The sequence below is a fragment of the Salvelinus fontinalis genome, chromosome 28, assembly GCF_029448725.1.
Source record: "Salvelinus fontinalis isolate EN_2023a chromosome 28, ASM2944872v1, whole genome shotgun sequence".
Classification (NCBI taxonomy): Eukaryota; Metazoa; Chordata; class Actinopteri; order Salmoniformes; family Salmonidae; genus Salvelinus; species Salvelinus fontinalis.
Window position 1 is genome coordinate 44910972 of NC_074692.1, and position 23037 is coordinate 44934008.

Sequence of the window (23037 nt, forward strand, 5' to 3'; positions counted from 1 at the left end):
AGACACAGAGAGGACACTATAGTTACTGATCTCACCACGCTACAGAGACACAGAGAGGACACTATAGTTACTGATCTCACCACGCTACAGAGACACAGAGAGGACACTATAGTTACTGATCTCACCATGCTACAGAGACACAGAGAGGACACTATAGTTACTGATCTCACCACGCTACAGAGACACAGAGAGGACACTATAGTTACTGATCTCACCACGCTACAGAGACACAGAGAGGACACTATAGTTACTGATCTCACCACGCTACAGAGACACAGAGAGGACACTATAGTTACTGATCTCACCACGCTACAGAGACACAGAGAGGACACTATAGTTACTGATCTCACCACGCTACAGAGACACAGAGAGGACACTATAGTTACTGATCTCACCATGCTACAGAGACACAGAGAGGACACTATAGTTACTGATCTCACCACGCTACAGAGACACAGAGAGGACACTATAGTTACTGATCTCACCACGCTACAGAGACACAGAGAGGACACTATAGTTACTGATCTCACCACGCTACAGAGACACAGAGAGGACACTATAGTTACTGATCTCACCACGCTACAGAGACACAGAGAGGACACTAGAGTTACTGATCTCACCACGCTACAGAGACACAGAGAGGACACTATAGTTACTGATCTCACCACGCTACAGAGACACAGAGAGGACACTATAGTTACTGATCTCACCACCCTACAGAGGACACTATAGTTACTGATCTCACCACGCTACAGAGACACAGAGAGGACACTATAGTTACTGATCTCACCAAGCTACAGAGGACACTATAGTTACTGATCTCACCATGCTACAGGGGACACTATAGTTACTGATCTCACCACGCTACAGAGACACAGAGAGGACACTATAGTTACTGATCTCACCATGCTAGAGAGACACAGAGAGGACACTATAGTTACTGATCTCACCATGCTACAGAGGACACTATAGTTACTGATCTCACCATGCTACAGAGGACACTATAGTTACTGATCTCACCATGCTACAGAGGACACTATAGTTACTGATCTCACCATGCTACAGAGGACACAGAGAGGACACTATAGTCACTGATCTCACCACGCTACAGAGACACAGAGAGGACACTATAGTTACTGATCTCACCACGCTACAGAGGACACTATAGTTACTGATCTCACCACGCTACAGAGAGGACACTATAGTTACTGATCTCACCACGCTACAGAGGACACTATAGTTACTGATCTCACCACGCTACAGAGACACAGAGAGGACACTATAGTTACTGATCTCACCACGCTACAGAGACACAGAGAGGACACTATAGTTACTGATCTCACCACGCTACAGAGACACAGAGAGGACACTATAGTTACTGATCTCACCACGCTACAGAGACACAGAGAGGACACTATAGTTACTGATCTCACCACGCTACAGAGACACAGAGAGGACACTATAGTTACTGATCTCACCATGCTACAGAGACACAGAGAGGACACTATAGTTACTGATCTCACCACGCTACAGAGACACAGAGAGGACACTATAGTTACTGATCTCACCACGCTACAGAGGACACTATAGTTACTGATCTCACCATGCTACAGAGACACAGAGAGGACACTATAGTTACTGATCTCACCACGCTACAGAGGACACAGAGAGGACACTATAGTCACTGATCTCACCACGCTACAGAGACACAGAGAGGACACTATAGTTACTGATCTCACCACGCTACAGAGGACACTATAGTTACTGATCTCACCATGCTACAGAGGACACTATAGTTACTGATCTCACCATGCTACAGAGACACAGAGAGGACACTATAGTTACTGATCTCACCACGCTACAGAGGACACTATAGTAACTGATCTCACCACGCTACAGAGGACACTATAGTTACTGATCTCACCACGCTACAGAGGACACTATAGTTACTGATCTCACCATGCTACAGAGGACACTATAGTCACTGATCTCACCATGCTACAGAGACACAGAGAGGACACTATAGTTACTGATCTCACCATGCTACAGAGGACACTATAGTTACTGATCTCACCATGCTACAGAGGACACTATAGTTACTGATCTCACCACGCTACAGAGGACACTATAGTCACTGATCTCACCATGCTACAGAGACACAGAGAGGACACTATAGTTACTGATCTCACCACGCTACAGAGACACAGAGAGAACACTATAGTTACTGATCTCACCATGCTACAGAGGACACTATAGTTACTGATCTCACCACGCTACAGAGACACAGAGAGGACACTATAGTTATTGATCTCACCACGCTACAGAGACACAGAGAGGACACTATAGTTACTGATCTCACCACGCTACAGAGGACACTATAGTTACTGATCTCACCACGCTACAGAGACACAGAGAGGACACTATAGTTACTGATCTCACCACGCTACAGAGACACAGAGAGGACACTATAGTTACTGATCTCACCATGCTACAGAGACACAGAGAGGACACTAGAGTTACTGATCTCACCACGCTACAGAGACACAGAGAGGACACTATAGTTACTGATCTCACCATGCTACAGAGACACAGAGAGGACACTATAGTTACTGATCTCACCATGCTACAGAGACACAGAGAGGACACTATAGTTACTGATCTCACCATGCTATAGAGACACAGAGAGGACACTATAGTTACTGATCTCACCACGCTACAGAGACACAGAGAGGACACTATAGTTACTGATCTCACCACGCTACAGAGACACAGAGAGGACACTATAGTTACTGATCTCACCACGCTACAGAGACACAGAGAGGACACTATAGTTACTGATCTCACCACCCTACAGAGGACACTATAGTTACTGATCTCACCACGCTACAGAGACACAGAGAGGACACTATAGTTACTGATCTCACCACGCTACAGAGGACACTATAGTTACTGATCTCACCACGCTACAGAGACACAGAGAGGACACTATAGTTACTGATCTCACCATGCTACAGAGACACAGAGAGGACACTATAGTTACTGATCTCACCACGCTACAGAGACACAGAGAGGACACTATAGTTACTGATCTCACCACGCTACAGAGACACAGAGAGGACACTATAGTAACTGATCTCACCACGCTACAGAGGACACTATAGTTACTGATCTCACCACGCTACAGAGGACACTATAGTTACTGATCTCACCACGCTACAGAGACACAGAGAGGACACTATAGTTACTGATCTCACCACGCTACAGAGGACACTATAGTTACTGATCTCACCACGCTACAGAGGACACTATAGTTACTGATCTCACCACGCTACAGAGGACACTATAGTTACTGATCTCACCATGCTACAGAGACACAGAGAGGACACTATAGTTACTGATCTCACCACGCTACAGAGACACAGAGAGGACACTATAGTTACTGATCTCACCACGCCACAGAGACACAGAGAGGACACTATAGTTACTGATCTCACCACGCTACAGAGGACACTATAGTTACTGATCTCACCACGCTACAGAGACACAGAGAGGACACTATAGTTACTGATCTCACCACGCTACAGAGACACAGAGAGGACACTATAGTTACTGATCTCACCATGCTACAGAGACACAGAGAGAACACTATAGTTACTGATCTCACCATGCTATAGAGACACAGAGAGGACACTATAGTTACTGATCTCACCACGCTACAGAGACACAGAGAGGACACTATAGCTACTGATCTCACCACGCTACAGAGACACAGAGAGGACACTATAGTTACTGATCTCACCATGCTACAGAGGACACTATAGTTACTGATCTCACCACGCTACAGAGGACACTATAGTTACTGATCTCACCACGCTACAGAGACACAGAGAGGACACTATAGTTACTGATCTCACCATGCTACAGAGACACAGAGAGGACACTATAGTTACTGATCTCACCACGCTACAGAGGACACTATAGTTACTGATCTCACCACGCTACAGAGGACACTATAGTTACTGATCTCACCACGCTACAGAGACACAGAGAGGATACTATAGTTACTGATCTCACCAAGCTACAGAGACACAGAGAGGACACTATAGTTACTGATCTCACCATGCTACAGAGACACAGAGAGGACACTATAGTTACTGATCTCACCACGCTACAGAGACACAGAGAGAACACTATAGTTACTGATCTCACCATGCTATAGAGACACAGAGAGGACACTATAGTTACTGATCTCACCATGCTACAGAGACACAGAGAGAACACTATAGTTACTGATCTCACCATGCTATAGAGACACAGAGAGGATACTATAGTTACTGATCTCACCAAGCTACAGAGACACAGAGAGGACACTATAGTTACTGATCTCACCATGCTACAGAGACACAGAGAGAACACTATAGTTACTGATCTCACCATGCTATAGAGACACAGAGAGGACACTATAGTTACTGATCTCACCACGCTACAGAGGACACAGAGAGGACACTATAGTTACTGATCTCACCACGCTACAGAGGACACTATAGTTACTGATCTCACCACGCTACAGAGACACAGAGAGGACACTATAGTTACTGATCTCACCATGCTACAGAGACACAGAGAGAACACTATAGTTACTGATCTCACCATGCTATAGAGACACAGAGAGGACACTATAGTTACTGATCTCACCACGCTACAGAGGACACAGAAAGGACACTATAGTTACTGATCTCACCACGCTACAGAGGACACTATAGTTACTGATCTCACCATGCTACAGAGACACAGAGAGGACACTATAGTTACTGATCTCACCACGCTACAGAGACACAGAGAGGACACTATAGTTACTGATCTCACCACGCTACAGAGACACAGAGAGGACACTATAGTTACTGATCTCACCACACTACAGAGACACAGAGAGGACACTATAGTTACTGATCTCACCACCCTACAGAGGACACTATAGTTACTGATCTCACCATGCTACAGAGACACAGAGAGGACACTATAGTTACTGATCTCACCACGCTACAGAGGACACTATAGTTACTGATCTCACCATGCTACAGGGGACACTATAGTTACTGATCTCACCATGCTACAGAGAGACAGAGAGGACACTATAGTCACTGATCTCACTATGCTATAGAGAGGACACTAAAGTTACTGATCTCACCACGCTACAGAGACACAGAAAGGACACTATAGTTACTGATCTCACCACGCTACAGAGATACAGAGAGGACACTATAGTTACTGATCTCACCACGCAATGGAAGGGAACACAGAGGACACACTACTGTCAGACCTACTGCTAACACTGTCCTCAGGTAGGAGATCGTACAGTAATTGCACTGGTAAAAACAGACTTACCTCCCATCTTTGGGTGACAGATTTCTCTCCTACCAGAGTGCTGAGTAGGCCAGACCTGATGGGAAACATTATAGAAAGATTTACAATAGAAACAATAGAGGACATTCATGCAACTATAGGACAACTTAACACATAACCAAATACACAACAGATTTAACAAAATATGAAAACATAGACGTTTATCACATAGAATCTACAGAAAAGTAGACGGTACCCCTGCTCTACGCTGGTGTTGGGCCTCTGTCCTGAGACGGACTCTGAGCTGTCAGCCAGAGAGGGAACCACGGCGAGGAACCTCTGGTAGACCTTGTTGCGGACTCCTTTCTGGAAGGCCAGCAGGTAGTTCCTCCCATCTCCTGAGAACACCTCCACAGCCATGGGCTGCGACACAGACAGAGCATTAGAAAGGGTTTTGGTCTACTACTAAGGATCAGATTCATTAGGCACCAAAGGAAAGAAAACAGACGGAAACAGGGAGGGGTCAACGAGTAACGATAGATTTCTCATTTTCCGTCTCAAAACGATTTGCCATGTTTTGCCCTAATATACAGTTGAAGTCGGAAGTTTACATACACTTAGGTTGGAGTCATTAAAACTTGTTTTTCAACCACTCCACAAATTTCTTGTTAACAAACTATAGTTTTGGCAAGTCGGTTAGGACATCTACTTTGTGCATGACACAAGTCATTTTTCCAACAATTGTTTACAGACAGATTATTTCACTTATAATTCACTGTATCACAATTCCAGTGGGTAAGAAATTTACATACACTAGATTGACTGTGCCTTTAAACAGCTTGGAAAATTCCAGAAAATTATGTCATGGCTTTAAAAGCTTCTGATAGGCTAATTGACATAATTTGAGTGAATTGGAGGTGTACCTGTAGATGTGGTTTGATGAAACAAAAACAGAACTGCTTGGCCATAATGACCATCATTAAGAACACCATCCCAACCGTGAAGCACGGGGGTGGCAGCATCATGTTGTGGGGGTTCTTTGCTGCAGGAGGGACTGGTGCACTTCACAAAATAGATGGCATCATGAGGGAGGAAAATTACGTGGATATATTGAAGCAACATCTCAAGATATCCGTCAGGAATTTAAAGCTTGGTCGCAAATGGGTCTTCCAAATGGACAATGACCCCAAGCATACTTCCAAAGTTGTAGCAAAATGGCTTAAGGACAACAAAGTCAAGGTATTGGAGTGGCCATCACAAAGCCCTGACCTCAATCCTAAAGAAAATGTGTGGTCAGAACTGAAAAAGCGTGTGTGAGCAAGGAGGCCTACAAACCTGACTCAGTTACACCAGCTCTGTCATGAGGAATGGGCCAAAATTCACCCAACTTATGGTGGGAAGCTTGTGGAAGGCTACCCAAAACATTTGACCCAAGTTAAACAATTTAAAGGCAATGCTACTAAATAGTAATTGAGCGTATGTAAACTTCTGACCCACTGGGAATGTGATGAAAGAAATAAAAGTTGAAATAAATCATTCTCTCTACTATTATGACATTTCACATTCTTAAAATAAAGTGGTGATCCTAACTGACCTAAGACATGGGATTTGTACTAGGATTAAATGTCAGGAATTGTGAAAAACTGAGTTTAAATGTATTTGGCTAAGGTGTATGTAAACTTCTGACTTCACCTGTACATGACCAAGGTGAGCAAGTTGAGACTAATCAACATGTCACAAGCAACAAATCAGAACCAAGTTAGTGTACTGCTCACCTGCAGCAGGTATCGTCTCTTGTGGACCTCCTTGATGTCCTCGTAGGCAAAGATACTACAGGTCCTCTTCAGCTGGCTCTGACCCTGCCTCGCACCTCTGGGGATGATGGTCTCGTGCAGACTGGACACAGAGAAACATGTGAAAACCCAAACTTCTCCTAGAGTACCCCCTTACAGTTAAACTTTTTGGATGTACGATGCATTCTGAAAGTATTCAGACCCCTTCACTTTTTTCCACATTTTGTTACGTTACAGCCTTATTCTAAAATATATATATTTTTAAATCGCCCCTCATTAATCTACACACAGCACCTCATAATGACAAAGAAAAAACATATTTTTTGAAATTGTTGCAAATGTATTAAAAATAAAAACTGAAATATCACATTTACATAAGTATTCAGACCCTTTACTCAGTACTTTGTTGAAGCACCTTTAACAGCGTTTACAGCCTCAAGTCTTCTTGGGTTTGACCCTAAAAGCTTGGCACACCTTTATTTGAGGAGTTTCTCCCATTTCTTCTCTGCAAATCCTCTCAAGCTCCCTCAGGTTGGATGGGGAGCGTTGCTGCACAGCTATTTTCAGGTCTCTCCAGAGATGTTCGATCGTGTTCAAATCCGGGCTCTGGCTGGGCCACTCAAGGACATTGAGACTTGTCCCGAAGCCACTCCTGCGTTGTCCTGTCTGTGTGCTTAGGGTCGTTGTCCTGTTGGAAGGTGAACCTTCACCCCAGTCTGAGGTCCTGAGCGCTCTGGAGCAGGATTTCATCAAGGATCTCTCTGTACTTTGTTTCGTTCATCTTTCCCTCGATCCTGACTAGTCTCCAAGTCCCTGCCTCTGAAAAACATCCCCATAGCTTGATTCTGCCACCACCGTGCTTCACCTTAGGGATGGTGCCAGGTTTCCTCCAGACGTGACGCTTGACGTTCAGGCCAAAGAGTTCAATCTTGGTTTCATCAGACCAGAGAATCTTGTTTCTCATGGTCTGAGAGTCTTTAGGTGTCTTTTGGCAAACTCCAAGCGGGCTGTCATGTGCCTTTTACTAAGGAGTGGCTTTCGTCTGGCCACTCTACCATAAAGGCCTGATTGGTGGAGTGCTGCAGAGATGGTTGTCCTTCTGGAAGGTTCTCCCATCTCCACTGAGGAGCTCTGTTAGAGTGACCATCGGGTTCTTGGTCACCTCCCTGATGAAGGCCCTTCTCCCCCGACTGCTCAGTTTGGCCGGGCGGCCAGCTCTAGGAAGAGTCTTGGTGGTTCCAAACTTCTTCCATTTAGGAATGATGGAGGCCACTGTGTTCTTGGGGACCTTCAATGCTGCAGAAATGTTTTGGTACCCTTCCCAAGATCTGTTCCTTCGACACAATGTTGTCTCGAAGCTCTATGGTCAATTCCTTTGACCTCATGGCTTGGTTTTTGCTCTGACATGCACTGTCAACTGTGGGACCTTATATAGACGTGTGTACCTTTCCAAATCATGTCCAATCAATTGAATTTACCACAGGTGGACTCCAATCAAGTTGTAGAAACATCTCAAGGATGATCAATGGAAACAGGATGTACCTGAGCTCAATTTCAAATCTAATAGCAAATACTTATGTAAATAAGGTATTTCTGTTTTTCACTTTATCATTATGGGGTATTGTGGGTAGATTGATGAGGAACAATTTTTGATTTAATCCATTTTAGAATAAGGCTGTAACGTAACAAAATGTGGGAAAACGGAAGAGGTCTGAATGCTTTCCTGAATGCACCGTACATATGAACCATATATGGCAAATATAGATCAAAACTGGATAGCGTTCGGAGATTGGGTGGGACAAAACATTTAAAAATAAAAAAAGAAGATAACTGAAGTAAAATATATATAGTATATGTATAAACTGGAAGTAGAAGCCTAAGTTTTATTGTCCATTAGTATACTCCCATTATGGGAGGGGTGGTAGAGTTAGGAGAAAATAGTAAAGGAAAATATATTGAAAAAAAATATTTATTTATAAAAAAAACATTTGCAATATTAAAGCTGGTCCATCAAAAGCACACGATTCAACTAATAAACTAAGCACTAGGTTAAGTTGAATCAGGAGTGATAGTTATGAAGGGTTATGAAGGGTGAATAAGGGGGTTATAGTTAGGTGTTCAGGAGGACTATAGAAAAGGCTAATAAACTCACTTGGCGGGCAGCGTCTCGATGTCTCTGATCTCTCTGCTGACGGTCATGGTGAAACCATCTATGACATAGAAGTGCTCCTTCCCAAACAGGAGCAGCCCCTCGCTCGTGTCCAGACCCTGCACCCGCGCACACCGGTACATGTGTTGGATCTGGTGGTACAACATAATGGTTATATTCCTGGTTACAAACATTTAGGCTAGTTAGGACCCCAGAATAAACCACGTCTGTCCTCCGCCCCCCTGTCAGTCCCCCTCCCCCCGTCAGTCCTCCTCTCCCTGTCAGTCCCCCCGTCTGTACTCCTCTCCCCGTCAGTCCTCCTCTCCCTGTCAGTCCCCCCATCTGTCCTCCTCCCCCCGTCTGTCAGTCCTCCCCCCGTATGTCCTCCTCCCCCTGTCAGTCCCCCGTCTGTCCCCCTCCCCCCATCTGTCCTCCTTCCCCTGTCAGTCCCCCGTCTGTCCCCCTCCCCCCATCTGTCCTCCTTCCCTTGTCTGTCCTCCTTCCCCTGTCAGTCCCCCGTCTGTCCTCCTCCCCCTATCTGTCCTCCTTCCCCCGTCTGTCCTCCTTCCCCTGTCAGTCCCCCAAGTCAGTCCTCCTCCCCCCCGTCTGTCCTCCTTCCCCTGTCTGTCCTCCTCCCCCCGTCCGTCTGTCCTCCACCCCCCCGTCTGTCCTCCACCCTCCAGTCTGTCCTCCACCCCCCCGTCTGTCCTCCACCCCCCCGTCTGTCCTCCTCCCCCCGCCCATCTCCTCCTCCCCCCGTCTATCCTCCACCCCCCCCCCCGTCCGTCCTTTACCCCCCGTCCGTCTGTCCTCCACCCCCTGTCTGTCCTCCTTCCCCTGTCTGTCCTCCTTCCCCCGTCCGTTCTCCACCCCCCCCGTCCGTCCGTCTGTCCTCCTTCCCCTGTCTGTCCTCCACCCCCCCGTCTGTCCTCCACCCCCCCGTCTGTCCTCCACCCCCTGTCTGTCCTCCTTCCCCTGTCTGTCCTCCTTCCCCTGTCTGTCCTCCTTCCCCTGTCTGTCCTCCTCCCCCCGTCCGTCTGTCCTCCACCCCTCCAGTCTGTCCTCCACCCTCCAGTCTGTCCTCCACCCCCCCGTCTGTCCTCCTTCCCCCCCGTCTGTCCTCCTTCCCCTGTCTGTCCTCCTTCCCCTGTCTGTCCTCCTTCCCCTGTCTGTCCTCCTTCCCCTGTCTGTCCTCCTTCCCCTGTCTGTCCTCCTTCCCCTGTCTGTCCTCCTTCCCCTGTCTGTCCTCCTTCCCCTGTCTGTCCTCCTTCCCCTGTCTGTCCTCCACCCCCTGTCTGTCCTCCTTCCCCTGTCTGTCCTCCTTCCCCTGTCTGTCCTCCTTCCCCTGTCTGTCCTCCTTCCCCTGTCTGTCCTCCTTCCCCTGTCTGTCCTCCTTCCCCTGTCTGTCCTCCTCCCCCCGTCCGTCTGTCCTCCACCCCTCCAGTCTGTCCTCCACCCTCCAGTCTGTCCTCCACCCCCCCGTCTGTCCTCCTCCCCCCGCCCATCTCCTCCTCCCCCCGTCTATCCTCCACCCCCCCCCGTCCGTCCGTCCTTTACCCCCCGTCCGTCCGTCCTCCACCCCCTGTCTGTCCTCCTTCCCCTGTCTGTCCTCCTTCCCCTGTCTGTCCTCCTTCCCCTGTCTGTCCTCCTTCCCCTGTCTGTCCTCCTTCCCCCGTCCGTTCTCCACCCCCCCCGTCCGTCCGTCTGTCCTCCACCCCCTGTCTGTCCTCCTTCCCCTGTCTGTCCTCCTTCCCCTGTCTGTCCTCCTTCCCCTGTCTGTCCTCCACCCCCTGTCTGTCCTCCTTCCCCTGTCTGTCCTCCTTCCCCTGTCTGTCCTCCTTCCCCTGTCTGTCCTCCTTCCCCTGTCTGTCCTCCTTCCCCTGTCTGTCCTCCTTCCCCTGTCTGTCCTCCTTCCCCTGTCTGTCCTCCTTCCCCTGTCTGTCCTCCTTCCCCTGTCTGTCCTCCTCCCCCGTCCGTTCTCCACCTCCCCCGTCCGTCCGTCTGTCCTCCTTCCCCTGTCTGTCCTCCTTCCCCTGTCTGTCCTCCTCCCCCTGTCCTCTTACCTTCTCTCCCTCCTCCAGTAGTCGTAGCAGTGATGTGTTGTCTGTCCTCTGTTCCTCGTCCAGTCCTCCTGACTCTAAGATCTGTTCCTGAAGCAGGTCTTGTTCCTCATCAGCTCTGTCCGTGGTGGAGCGTGACCTCTTCAGAGGGGCCTTCACCAGACCTGGAGGGGAGGAGAACATTTTGTGCTCTTCATAAATGTAATCTGAAAAATGTGTGTACAAACAAGTGTGTGAGTAACTATGACCTTGGTGATGGTGTGAATGTGGAGTACCTTTAACGCTGGCAATAGTTACCCCACTGATGTTTGATAGAGGCAGTAAACCAGTCATACATGCAGTTTAGTTTCCTCACAGTCTCTTTGAGAGCTGTGTTTTAGTATAGTTGAATGACCTCTTCTCATGTCTCTAATGTGTGTGTGTGTGTGTGTGTGTGTGTGTGTGTGTGTCTTGTGGTGCTGAGCAATTAACATCTTTCGGTTCAATTATTTGAATTCCATTTCATTCCTTTTTATTATTTCTTCTGTGAGCTCAATGCGCAGTTTCTCTTGAGATACACTATATGACCAAAAGTATGTGGACACCTGCTCGTCCAACATCTCATTCCAAAATCATGGGCATTAATATAGAGTTGGTCCACCCTTTTTCTGCTATAACAGTCTCCACTCTTCTGGGAAGGCTTTCCACTAGATGTTGGAACATTGCTGCTATAACAGCCTCCACTCTTCTGGGGAGGCTTTCCACTAGACGTTGGAACATTGCTGCTATAACAGCCTCCACTCTTCTGGGAAGGGTTTCCACTAGATGTTGGAACATTGCTGCTCTAACAGCCTCCACTCTTCTGGGAAGGCTTTCCACTAGATGCAGGAACATTGCTGCAGGGACTTGATTCCATTCAGCCACAAGAGCATTAGTGAGGTCGGGCACTGGTGTTGGGCGATTAGGCCTGACTCGCGGTCAGCGTTCCACATCATCCTAAAGCTGTTCGATGGGGTCGCACTAGCGACTCCTGTGGCGGGCCGGGCTCAGTGCACGCTGACACCACCGCCTGGTGTAACAGTGTTTCCTCCGACACATTGGTGCGGATGGCTTCCGGGTTAAGTGGGAAATGTGTCAAGAAGCAGTGCGGCTTGGTTGGGTTGTGTTTCGAGGGGACGCATGGCTCTCGACCTTCACCTCTCCCGAGTCCGTACGTGAGTTGCAGAAATGAGACAAGACTGTAACTACCAATTGGATACCACGAAACTGGGGCGAAAAAGTAGTATAATAAACAGAATAAAAAATGTAAAATAAATAATAATAAAATAATCTAACTGAAACTGAACCGACCTCAAAAAGCACTAATCACTCAGCTCTACTGTCTTGCTACGTGTCCTCTGTCCGTCTTACCTTTGACTCTGGCGATGGTGTCCTCTCCGTGCACCTCTCCAGGTTCATGCTGAGTGGTCTCTCCCTCAGTGTCCTGCTCTATGGAGTGCTGGTACATCCCAGGGTTCCCTGACAGCAGTCTCATGTAGTACTCCTTACTGTCGTAGCTGATCGCTCGGCGGTAACGCACCGGCTTCTGGATGGGGGGGAGGAGAGGAAGAGAGGGGAGGAAGAGAGGGGAGGAAGAGAGGAGAGGAAGAGAGGAGAGGAAGAGAGGTGAGGAAGAGAGGAGAGGAAGAGAGGGGAGGAAGAGAGGGGAGGAAGAGAGGAGAGGAAGAGAGGAGAGGAAGAGAGGGGAGGAAGAGAGGAGAGGAAGAGAGGGGAGGAAGAGAGGGGAGGAAGAGAGGAGAGGAAGAGAGGGGAGGAAGAGAGGAGAGGAAGAGAGGAGAGGAAGAGAGGAGAGGAAGAGAGGAGAGGTTACTTAGTGACGGGAGGCTGTTGACATGAAGAACACTGACGAATAAGCATCAAAACCCCCCCCAAAAAACAGGAAGCTTAATCGATGCGGCTTTATTTTAGTCGATTGAAATCCATTCAGTGTCAATGATGTTTTGCATAATGCTCAAACCACACAGATGTTCAATGAGTCGTTTCAAGTGAATCAGTCTGATTTGTGTCCAAAATGGTGCCGTGTTGGACCTTATATGACAAGGCAAGGCTCAGGCTCGTAGACACACGGTGTACCATCCACCGGACAGCCATCCCTACCCATCCACCGGACAGCCATCCCTACCCATCCACCACCCATCCACCATGCATCCACCACCCATCCACCATGCATCCACCATGCCTCCCTACCCATCCACCACCCATCCACCATGCATCCCTACCCATCCACCATGCATCCCTACCCATCCACCACGCATCCCTACCCATCCACCGGACAGCCATCCCTACCCATCCACCACCCATCCACCATGCATCCCTACCCATCCACCACGCATCCCTACCCATCCACCGGACAGCCATCCCTACCCATCCACCACCCATCCACCATGCATCCCTACCCATCCACCGGACAGCCATCCCTACCCATCCACCGGACAGCCATCCCTACCCATCCACCGGACAGCCATCCCTACCCATCCACCATGCATCCCTACCCATCCACCGGACAGCCATCCCTACCCATCCACCGGACAGCCATCCCTACCCATCCACCATGCATCCCTACCCATCCACCGGACAGCCATCCCTACCCATCCACCGGACAGCCATCCCTACCCATCCACCGGACAGCCATCCCTACCCATCCACCATGCATCCACTGTTTGGGCTGTCTACCCAACTCAAAACTATGGCTTCACACATAGTGTATAAATGACATGTCTGTTCAAGACACTTCACCCTGTTGTCAGACAGATGCTAAGTGTAGGAGTCTCAGAGCTGAGGCTGAGATCATGAGGGGGACCAGAGGAGGACACTGATAGGAGCTGGGCTGGAGCAGGACAGAGTATTACAGGAGGATAGGAGCTGGGCTGGAGCAGGACAGAGTATTACAGGAGGATAGGAGCTGGGCTGGGGCAGGACATAGTATTACAGGAGGATAGGAGCTGGGCTGGGGCAGGACATAGTATTACAGGAGGATAGGAGCTGGGCTGGGGCAGGACATAGTATTACAGGAGGATAGGAGCTGGGCTGGGGCAGGACATAGTATTACAGGAGGAGGGGGGCTGAGCTGGAGCAGGACAGAGTATTACAGGAGGATAGGAGCTGGGCTGGAGCAGGACATAGTATTACAGGAGGATAGGAGCTGGACTGGAGCAGGACATAGTAACACAGTATTACAGGAGGATAGGAGCTGGGCTGGAGAAGGACATAGTAACAGAGTATTACAGGAGGATAGGAGCTGGGCTGGAGCAGGACATAGTTTTACAGGAGGATAGGAGCTGAGCTGGGGCAGGACATAGTATTACAGGAGGATAGGAGCTGGGCTGGAGCAGGACAGAGTATTACAGGAGGATAGGAGCTGGGCTGGAGCAGGACATAGTAACATAGTATTACAGGAGGATAGGAGCTGGGCTGGAGCAGGACATAGTAACAGAGTATTACAGGAGGATAGGAGCTGGGCTGGATCTGGACATAGTATTACAGGAGGATAGGAGCTGGGCTGGAGCAGGACATAGTATTACAGGAGGATAGGAGCTGGGCTGGAACAGGACATAGTAACAGGGTATTACAGGAGGATAGGAGCTGGGCTGGAGCAGGACATAGTATTACAGGAGGATAGGAGCTGGGCTGGAGCAGGACATAGTATTACAGGAGGATAGGAGCTGGGCTGGAGCAGGACATAGTAACAGAGTATTACAGGAGGATAGGAGCTGGGCTGGATCTGGACATAGTATTACAGGAGGATAGGAGCTGGGCTGGAGCAGGACATAGTATTACAGGAGGATAGGAGCTGGGCTGGAGCAGGACATAGTAACAGGGTATTACAGGAGGATAGGAGCTGGGCTGGAGCAGGACATAGTATTACAGGAGGATAGGAGCTGGGCTGGAGCAGGACATAGTATTACAGGAGGATAGGAGCTGGGCTGGGGCAGGACATAGTATTACAGGAGGATAGGAGCTGGGCTGGGGCAGGACATAGTATTACAGGAGGATAGGAGCTGGGCTGGAGCAGGACATAGTATTACAGGAGGATAGGAGCTGGGCTGGAGCAGGACATAGTATTACAGGAGGATAGGAGCTGGGCTGGAGCAGGACATAGTAACAGAGTATTACAGGAGGATAGGAGCTGGGCTGGATCTGGACATAGTATTACAGGAGGATAGGAGCTGGGCTGGAGCAGGACATAGTATTACAGGAGGATAGGAGCTGGGCTGGAGCAGGACATAGTAACAGGGTATTACAGGAGGATAGGAGCTGGGCTGGAGCAGGACATAGTATTACAGGAGGATAGGAGCTGGGCTGGAGCAGGACATAGTATTACAGGAGGATAGGAGCTGGGCTGGGGCAGGACATAGTATTACAGGAGGATAGGAGCTGGGCTGGGGCAGGACATAGTATTACAGGAGGATAGGAGCTGGGCTGGGGCAGGACATAGTATTACAGGAGGATAGAAGCTGGGCTGGGGCAGGACATAGTATTACAGGAGGATAGGAGCTGGGCTGGGGCAGGACATAGTATTACAGGAGGAGGGGGGCTGAGCTGGAGCAGGACAAAGTATTACAGGAGGATAGGAGCTGGGCTGGAGCAGGACATAGTATTACAGGAGGATAGGAGCTGGACTGGAGCAGGACATAGTAACATAGTATTACAGGAGGATAGGAGCTGGGCAGGAGAAGGACATAGTAACAGAGTATTACAGGAGGATAGGAGCTGAGCTGGAGCAGGACATAGTATTACAGGAGGATAGGAGCTGGGCTGGAGCAGGACAGAGTATTACAGGAGGATAGGAGCTGGGCTGGAGCAGGACATAGTAACATAGTATTACAGGAGGATAGGAGCTGGGCTGGAGCAGGACATAGTAACAGAGTATTACAGGAGGATAGGAGCTGGGCTGGATCAGGACATAGTATTACAGGAGGATAGGAGCTGGGCTGGAGCAGGACATAGTATTACAGGAGGATAGGAGCTGGGCTGGAGCAGGACATAGTAACAGGGTATTACAGGAGGATAGGAGCTGGGCTGGAGCAGGACATAGTATTACAGGAGGATAGGAGCTGGGCTGGAGCAGGACATAGTAACACAGTATTACAGGAGGATAGGAGCTGGGCTGGAGCAGGACATAGTAACATAGTATTACAGGAGGATAGGAGCTGGGCTGGATCAGGACATAGTATTACAAGAGGATAGGAGCTGGGCTGGAGCAGGACATAGTATTACAGGAGGATAGGAGCTGGGCTGGAGCAGGACATAGTAACAGGGTATTACAGGAGGATAGGAGCTGGGCTGGAGCAGGACATAGTATTACAGGAGGATAGGAGCTGGGCTGGAGCAGGACATAGTATTACAGGAGGATAGGAGCTGGGCTGGAGCAGGATATAGTATTACAGGAGGATAGGAGCTGGGCTGGAGCAGGACATAGTATTACAGGAGGATAGGAGCTGGGCTGGAGCAGGACAGAGTATTACAGGAGGATAGGAGCTGGGCTGGAGCAGGACATAGTAACAGGGTATTACAGGAGGATAGGAGCTGGGCTGGAATAGGACATAGTAACAGAGTATTACAGGAGGATAGGAGCTGGGCTGGAGCAGGACATAGTAACAGAGTATTACAGGAGGATAGGAGCTGAGCTGGGGCAGGACAGAGTATTACAGGAGGATAGGAGCTGAGCTGGAGCAGGACATAGTATTACAGGAGGATAGGAGCTGGACTGGGGCAGGACAGAGTATTACAGGAGGATAGGAGCTGGGCTGGAGCAGGACATAGTAACAGGGTATTACAGGAGGATAGGAGCTGGGCTGGAATAGGACATAGTAACAGAGTATTACAGGAGGATAGGAGCTGAGCTGGGGCAGGACAGAGTATTACAGGAGGATAGGAGCTGAGCTGGAGCAGGACATAGTATTACAGGAGGATAGGAGCTGGACTGGGGCAGGACATAGTATTACAGGAGGATAGGAGCTGGGCTGGGGCAGGACATAGTATTACAGGAGGATAGGAGCTGGACTGGAGCAGGACATAGTATTACAGGAGGATGGGAGCAGGGATGGAGCAGTACATAGCAACAGAGTATTACAGGAGGATAGGAGCTGGACTGGATCAGGACATAGTATTACAGGAGGATAGGAGCTGGGCTGGAGCAGGACAGAGTATTACAGGAGGATAGGAGCTGGGCTGGAGCAGGACATAGTATTACAGGAGGATAGGAGCTGGGCTGGAGCAGGACATAGTAACATAGTATTACAGGAGGATAGGAGCTGGGCTGGAGCAGGACATAGTAACAGAGTATTACAGGAGGATAGGAGCTGGGCTGGATCTGGACATAGTATTACAGGAGGAGGGGGGCTGAGCTGGAGCAGGACATAGTATTACAGGAGGATAGGAGCTGGGCTGGAGCAGGACATAGTAACAGGGTATTACAGGAGGATAGGAGCTGGGCTGGAGCAGGACATTGTATTACAGGAGGATAGGAGCTGGGCTGGAGCAGGACATAGTATTACAGGAGGATAGGAGCTGGGCTGGAGCAGGACAGAGTATTACAGGAGGATAGGAGCTGGGCTGGAGCAGGACATAGTAACAGGGTATTACAGGAGGATAGGAGCTGGGCTGGAATAGGACATAGTAACAGAGTATTACAGGAGGATAGGAGCTGGGCTGGAGCAGGACATAGTAACAGAGTATTACAGGAGGATAGGAGCTGAGCTGGGGCAGGACAGAGTATTACAGGAGGATAGGAGCTGGGCTGGAGCAGGACAGAGTATTACAGGAGGATAGGAGCTGGGCTGGAGCAGGACATAGTAACAGGGTATTACAGGAAGATAGGAGCTAGGCTGGAATAGGACATAGTAACAGAGTATTACAGGAGGATAGGAGCTGGGCTGGAGCAGGACAGAGTAACAGAGTATTACAGGAGGATAGGAGCTGAGCTGGGGCAGGACAGAGTATTACAGGAGGATTGGAGCTGGGCTGGAGCAGGACATAGTATTACAGGAGGATAGGAGCTGGGCTGGAGCAGGACATAGTAACAGGGTATTACAGGAGGATAGGAGCTGGGCTGGAGCAGGACATAGTATTACAGGAGGATAGGAGCTGGGCTGGAGCAGGACATAGTATTACAGGAGGATAGGAGCTGGGCTGGAGCAGGACAGAGTATTACAGGAGGATAGGAGCTGGGCTGGAGCAGGACATAGTAACAGGGTATTACAGGAGGATAGGAGCTGGGCTGGAATAGGACATAGTAACAGAGTATTACAGGAGGATAGGAGCTGGGCTGGAGCAGAACATAGTAACAGAGTATTACAGGAGGATAGGAGCTGAGCTGGGGCAGGACAGAGTATTACAGGAGGATAGGAGCTGAGCTGGAGCAGGACAGAGTATTACAGGAGGATAGGAGCTGGGCTGGAGCAGGACATAGTAACATAGTATTACAGGAGGATAGGAGCTGGGCTGGATCAGGACATAGTATTACAGGAGGATAGGAGCTGGGCTGGAGCAGGACAGAGTATTACAGGAGGATAGGAGCTGGGCTGGAGCAGGACATAGTAACAGGGTATTACAGGAGGATAGGAGCTAGGCTCGAATAGGACATAGTAACAGAGTATTACAGGAGGATAGGAGCTGGGCTGGAGCAGGACATAGTAACAGAGTATTACAGGAGGATAGGAGCTGAGCTGGGGCAGGACAGAGTATTACAGGAGGATAGGAGCTGGGCTGGAGCAGGACAGAGTATTACAGGAGGATAGGAGCTGGGCTGGAGCAGGACATAGTAACATAGTGTTACAGGAGGATAGGAGCTGGGCTGGAGAAGGACATAGTATTACAGGAGGATAGGAGCTGGGCTGGAGCAGGACATAGTATTACAGGAGGATAGGAGCTGGGCTGGAGCAGGACATAGTAACAGGGTATTACAGGAGGATAGGAGCTGGGCTGGAGCAGGACATAGTATTACAGGAGGATAGGAGCTGGGCTGGAGCAGGACATAGTATTACAGGAGGATAGGAGCTGGGCTGGAGCAGGACAGAGTATTACAGGAGGATAGGAGCTGGGCTGGAGCAGGACATAGTAACAGGGTATTACAGGAGGATAGGAGCTGGGTTGGAATAGGACATAGTAACAGAGTATTACAGGAGGATAGGAGCTGGGCTGGAGCAGGACATAGTAACAGAGTATTACAGGAGGATAGGAGCTGAGCTGGGGCAGGATAGAGTATTACAGGAGGATAGGAGCTGAGCTGGAGCAGGACATAGTATTACAGGAGGATAGGAGCTGGACTGGGGCAGGACAGAGTATTACAGGAGGATAGGAGCTGGGCTGGAGCAGGACATAGTAACATAGTGTTACAGGAGGATAGGAGCTGGGCTGGAGAAGGACATAGTATTACAGGAGGATAGGAGCTGGGCTGGAGCAGGACATAGTATTACAGGAGGATAGGAGCTGGGCTGGAGCAGGACATAGTAACAGGGTATTACAGGAGGATAGGAGCTGGGCTGGAGCAGGACATAGTATTACAGGAGGATAGGAGCTGGGCTGGAGCAGGACATAGTATTACAGGAGGATAGGAGCTGGGCTGGAGCAGGACAGAGTATTACAGGAGGATAGGAGCTGGGCTGGAGCAGGACATAGTAACAGGGTATTACAGGAGGATAGGAGCTGGGTTGGAATAGGACATAGTAACAGAGTATTACAGGAGGATAGGAGCTGGGCTGGAGCAGGACATAGTAACAGAGTATTACAGGAGGATAGGAGCTGAGCTGGGGCAGGACAGAGTATTACAGGAGGATAGGAGCTGAGCTGGAGCAGGACATAGTATTACAGGAGGATAGGAGCTGGACTGGGGCAGGACAGAGTATTACAGGAGGATAAGAGCTGGGCTGGAGCAGGACATAGTAACAGGGTATTACAGGAGGATAGGAGCTGGGCTGGAATAGGACATAATAACAGAGTATTACAGGAGGATAGGAGCTGAGCTGGGGCAGGACAGAGTATTACAGGAGGATAGGAGCTGAGCCGGAGCACGACATAGTATTACAGTAGGATTGGACTGGACTGGGGCAGGACATAGTATTACAGGAGGATAGGAGCTGGGCTGGGGCAGGACATAGTATTACAGGAGGATAGGAGCTGGACGAGCAGGACATAGTATTACAGGAGGATGGGAGCAGGGATGGAGCAGTACATAGCAACAGAGTATTACAGGAGGATAGGAGCTGGACTGGATCAGGACATAGTATTACAGGAGGATAGGAGCTGGGCTGGAGCAGGACAGAGTATTACAGGAGGATAGGAGCTGGGCTGGAGCAGGACAGAGTATTACAGGAGGATAGGAGCTGGGCTGGAGCAGGACAGAGTATTACAGGAGGATAGGAGCTGGGCTGGAGCAGGACAGAGTATTACAGGAGGATAGGAGCTGGCCTGGAGCAGGACAGAATATTACAGGAGGATGGGAGCTGGGCTGGAGCAGGACATAGTATTACAGGAGGATAGGAGCTGGGCTGGAGCAGGACAGAATATTACAGAAGGATAGGAGCTGGGCTGGAGCAGGACAGAATATTACAGGAGGATAGTCGCTGGGCTGGGGCAGGACATAGTATTACAGGAGGATAGGAGCTGGGCTGGAGCAGGACAGAGTATTACAGGAGGATAGGAGCTGGGATGGAGCAGGACATAGTATTACAGTAGGATTGGAGCTGGACTGGAGCAGGACATAGTAACATAGTATTACAGGAGGATAGGAGCTGAGCTGGGGCAGGACAGAGTATTACAGGAGGATAGGAGCTGGGCTGGAGCAGGACATAGTAACATAGTATTACAGGAGGATAGGAGCTGGGCTGGAGCAGGACATAGTATTACAGGAGGATAGGAGCTGGGCTGGAGCAGGACATAGTATTACAGGAGGATAGGAGCTAGGCTGGAGCAGGACATAGTATTACAGGAGGATAGGAGCTGGGCTGGAGCAGGACATAGTATTACAGGAGGATAGGAGCTGGGCTGGAGCAGGACATAGTATTACAGGAGGATAGGAGCTGGGCTGGAGCAGGACATAGTATTACAGGAGGATAGGAGCTGGGCTGGGGCAGGGCAGAGTATTACAGGAGGGTAGGAGCTAGGCTGGAGCAGGACATAGTATTACAGGAGGATAGGAGCTGGGCTGGAGCAGGACATAGTATTACAGGAGGATAGGAGCTGGGCTGGAGCAGGACATAGTATTACAGGAGGATAGGAGCTGAGCTGGGGCAGGACATAGTATTACAGGAGGATAGGAGCTGGGCTGGGGCAGGACATAGTATTACAGGAGGATAGGAGCTGGGCTGGAGCAGGACATAGTATTACAGGAGGATAGGAGCTGGGCTGGAGCAGGACATAGTATTACAGGAGGATAGGAGCTGAGCTGGAGCAGGACATAGTATTACAGGAGGATAGGAGCTGGACTGGGGCAGGACATAGTATTACAGGAGGATAGGAGCTGGGCTGGGGCAGGACATAGTATTACAGGAGGATAGGAGCTGGACTGGAGCAGGACATAGTATTACAGGAGGATAGGAGCAGGGATGGAGCAGTACATAGCAACAGAGTATTACAGGAGGATAGGAGCTGGACTGGATCAGGACATAGTATTACAGGAGGATAGGAGCTGGGCTGGAGCAGGACATAGTATTACAGGAGGATAGGAGCTGGGCTGGAGCAGGACATAGTAACAGGGTATTACAGGAGGATAGGAGCTGGGCTGGAGCAGGACATAGTATTACAGGAGGATAGGAGCTGGGCTGGAGCAGGACATAGTATTACAGGAGGATAGGAGCTGGGCTGGGGCAGGACATAGTATTACAGGAGGATAGGAGCTGGGCTGGGGCAGGACATAGTATTACAGGAGGATAGGAGCTGGGCTGGAGCAGGACATAGTAACAGAGTATTACAGGAGGATAGGAGCTGAGCTGGGGCAGGACATAGTATTACAGGAGGATAGGAGCTGGGCTGGAGCAGGACAGAGTATTACAGGAGGATAGGAGCTGGGCTGGAGCAGGACATAGTAACATAGTATTACAGGAGGATAGGAGCTGGGCTGGAGCAGGACATAGTAACAGAGTATTACAGGAGGATAGGAGCTGGGCTGGATCAGGACATAGTATTACAGGAGGATAGGAGCTGGGCTGGAGCAGGACATAGTATTACAGGAGGATAGGAGCTGGGCTGGAGCAGGACATAGTATTACAGGAGGATAGGAGCTGGGCTGGAGCAGGACATAGTATTACAGGAGGATAGGAGCTGGGCTGGAGCAGGACAGAGTATTACAGGAGGATAGGAGCTGGGCTGGAGCAGGACATAGTAACAGGGTATTACAGGAGGATAGGAGCTGGGCTGGAATAGGACATAGTAACAGAGTATTACAGGAGGATATGAGCTGGGCTGGAGCAGGACATAGTAACATAGTATTACAGGAGGATAGGAGCTGGGCTGGAGCAGGACATAGTAACAGAGTATTACAGGAGGATAGGAGCTGGGCTGGATCAGGACATAGTATTACAGGAGGATAGGAGCTGGGCTGGAGCAGGACATAGTATTACAGGAGGATAGGAGCTGGGCTGGAGCAGGACATAGTATTACAGGAGGATAGGAGCTGGGCTGGAGCAGGACATAGTATTACAGGAGGATAGGAGCT

The 23037-nt window shown here is 49.6% G+C and overlaps 1 protein-coding gene across 1 annotated transcript in view; it reads right to left on the minus strand.

Annotated features, from left to right (window-relative positions):
* Positions 1-23037, minus strand: part of wdfy3 (WD repeat and FYVE domain containing 3) — a gene marked incomplete in the record, with an annotated part of 271946 nt that overhangs the window by 32215 nt on the left and 216694 nt on the right. Inside the window, 6 exon segments of the mRNA XM_055887856.1 lie at positions 5386-5440; positions 5600-5766; positions 7119-7239; positions 9289-9437; positions 11349-11509; positions 12735-12909. Coding sequence (XP_055743831.1) covers positions 5386-5440; positions 5600-5766; positions 7119-7239; positions 9289-9437; positions 11349-11509; positions 12735-12909 — 828 coding nt within the window.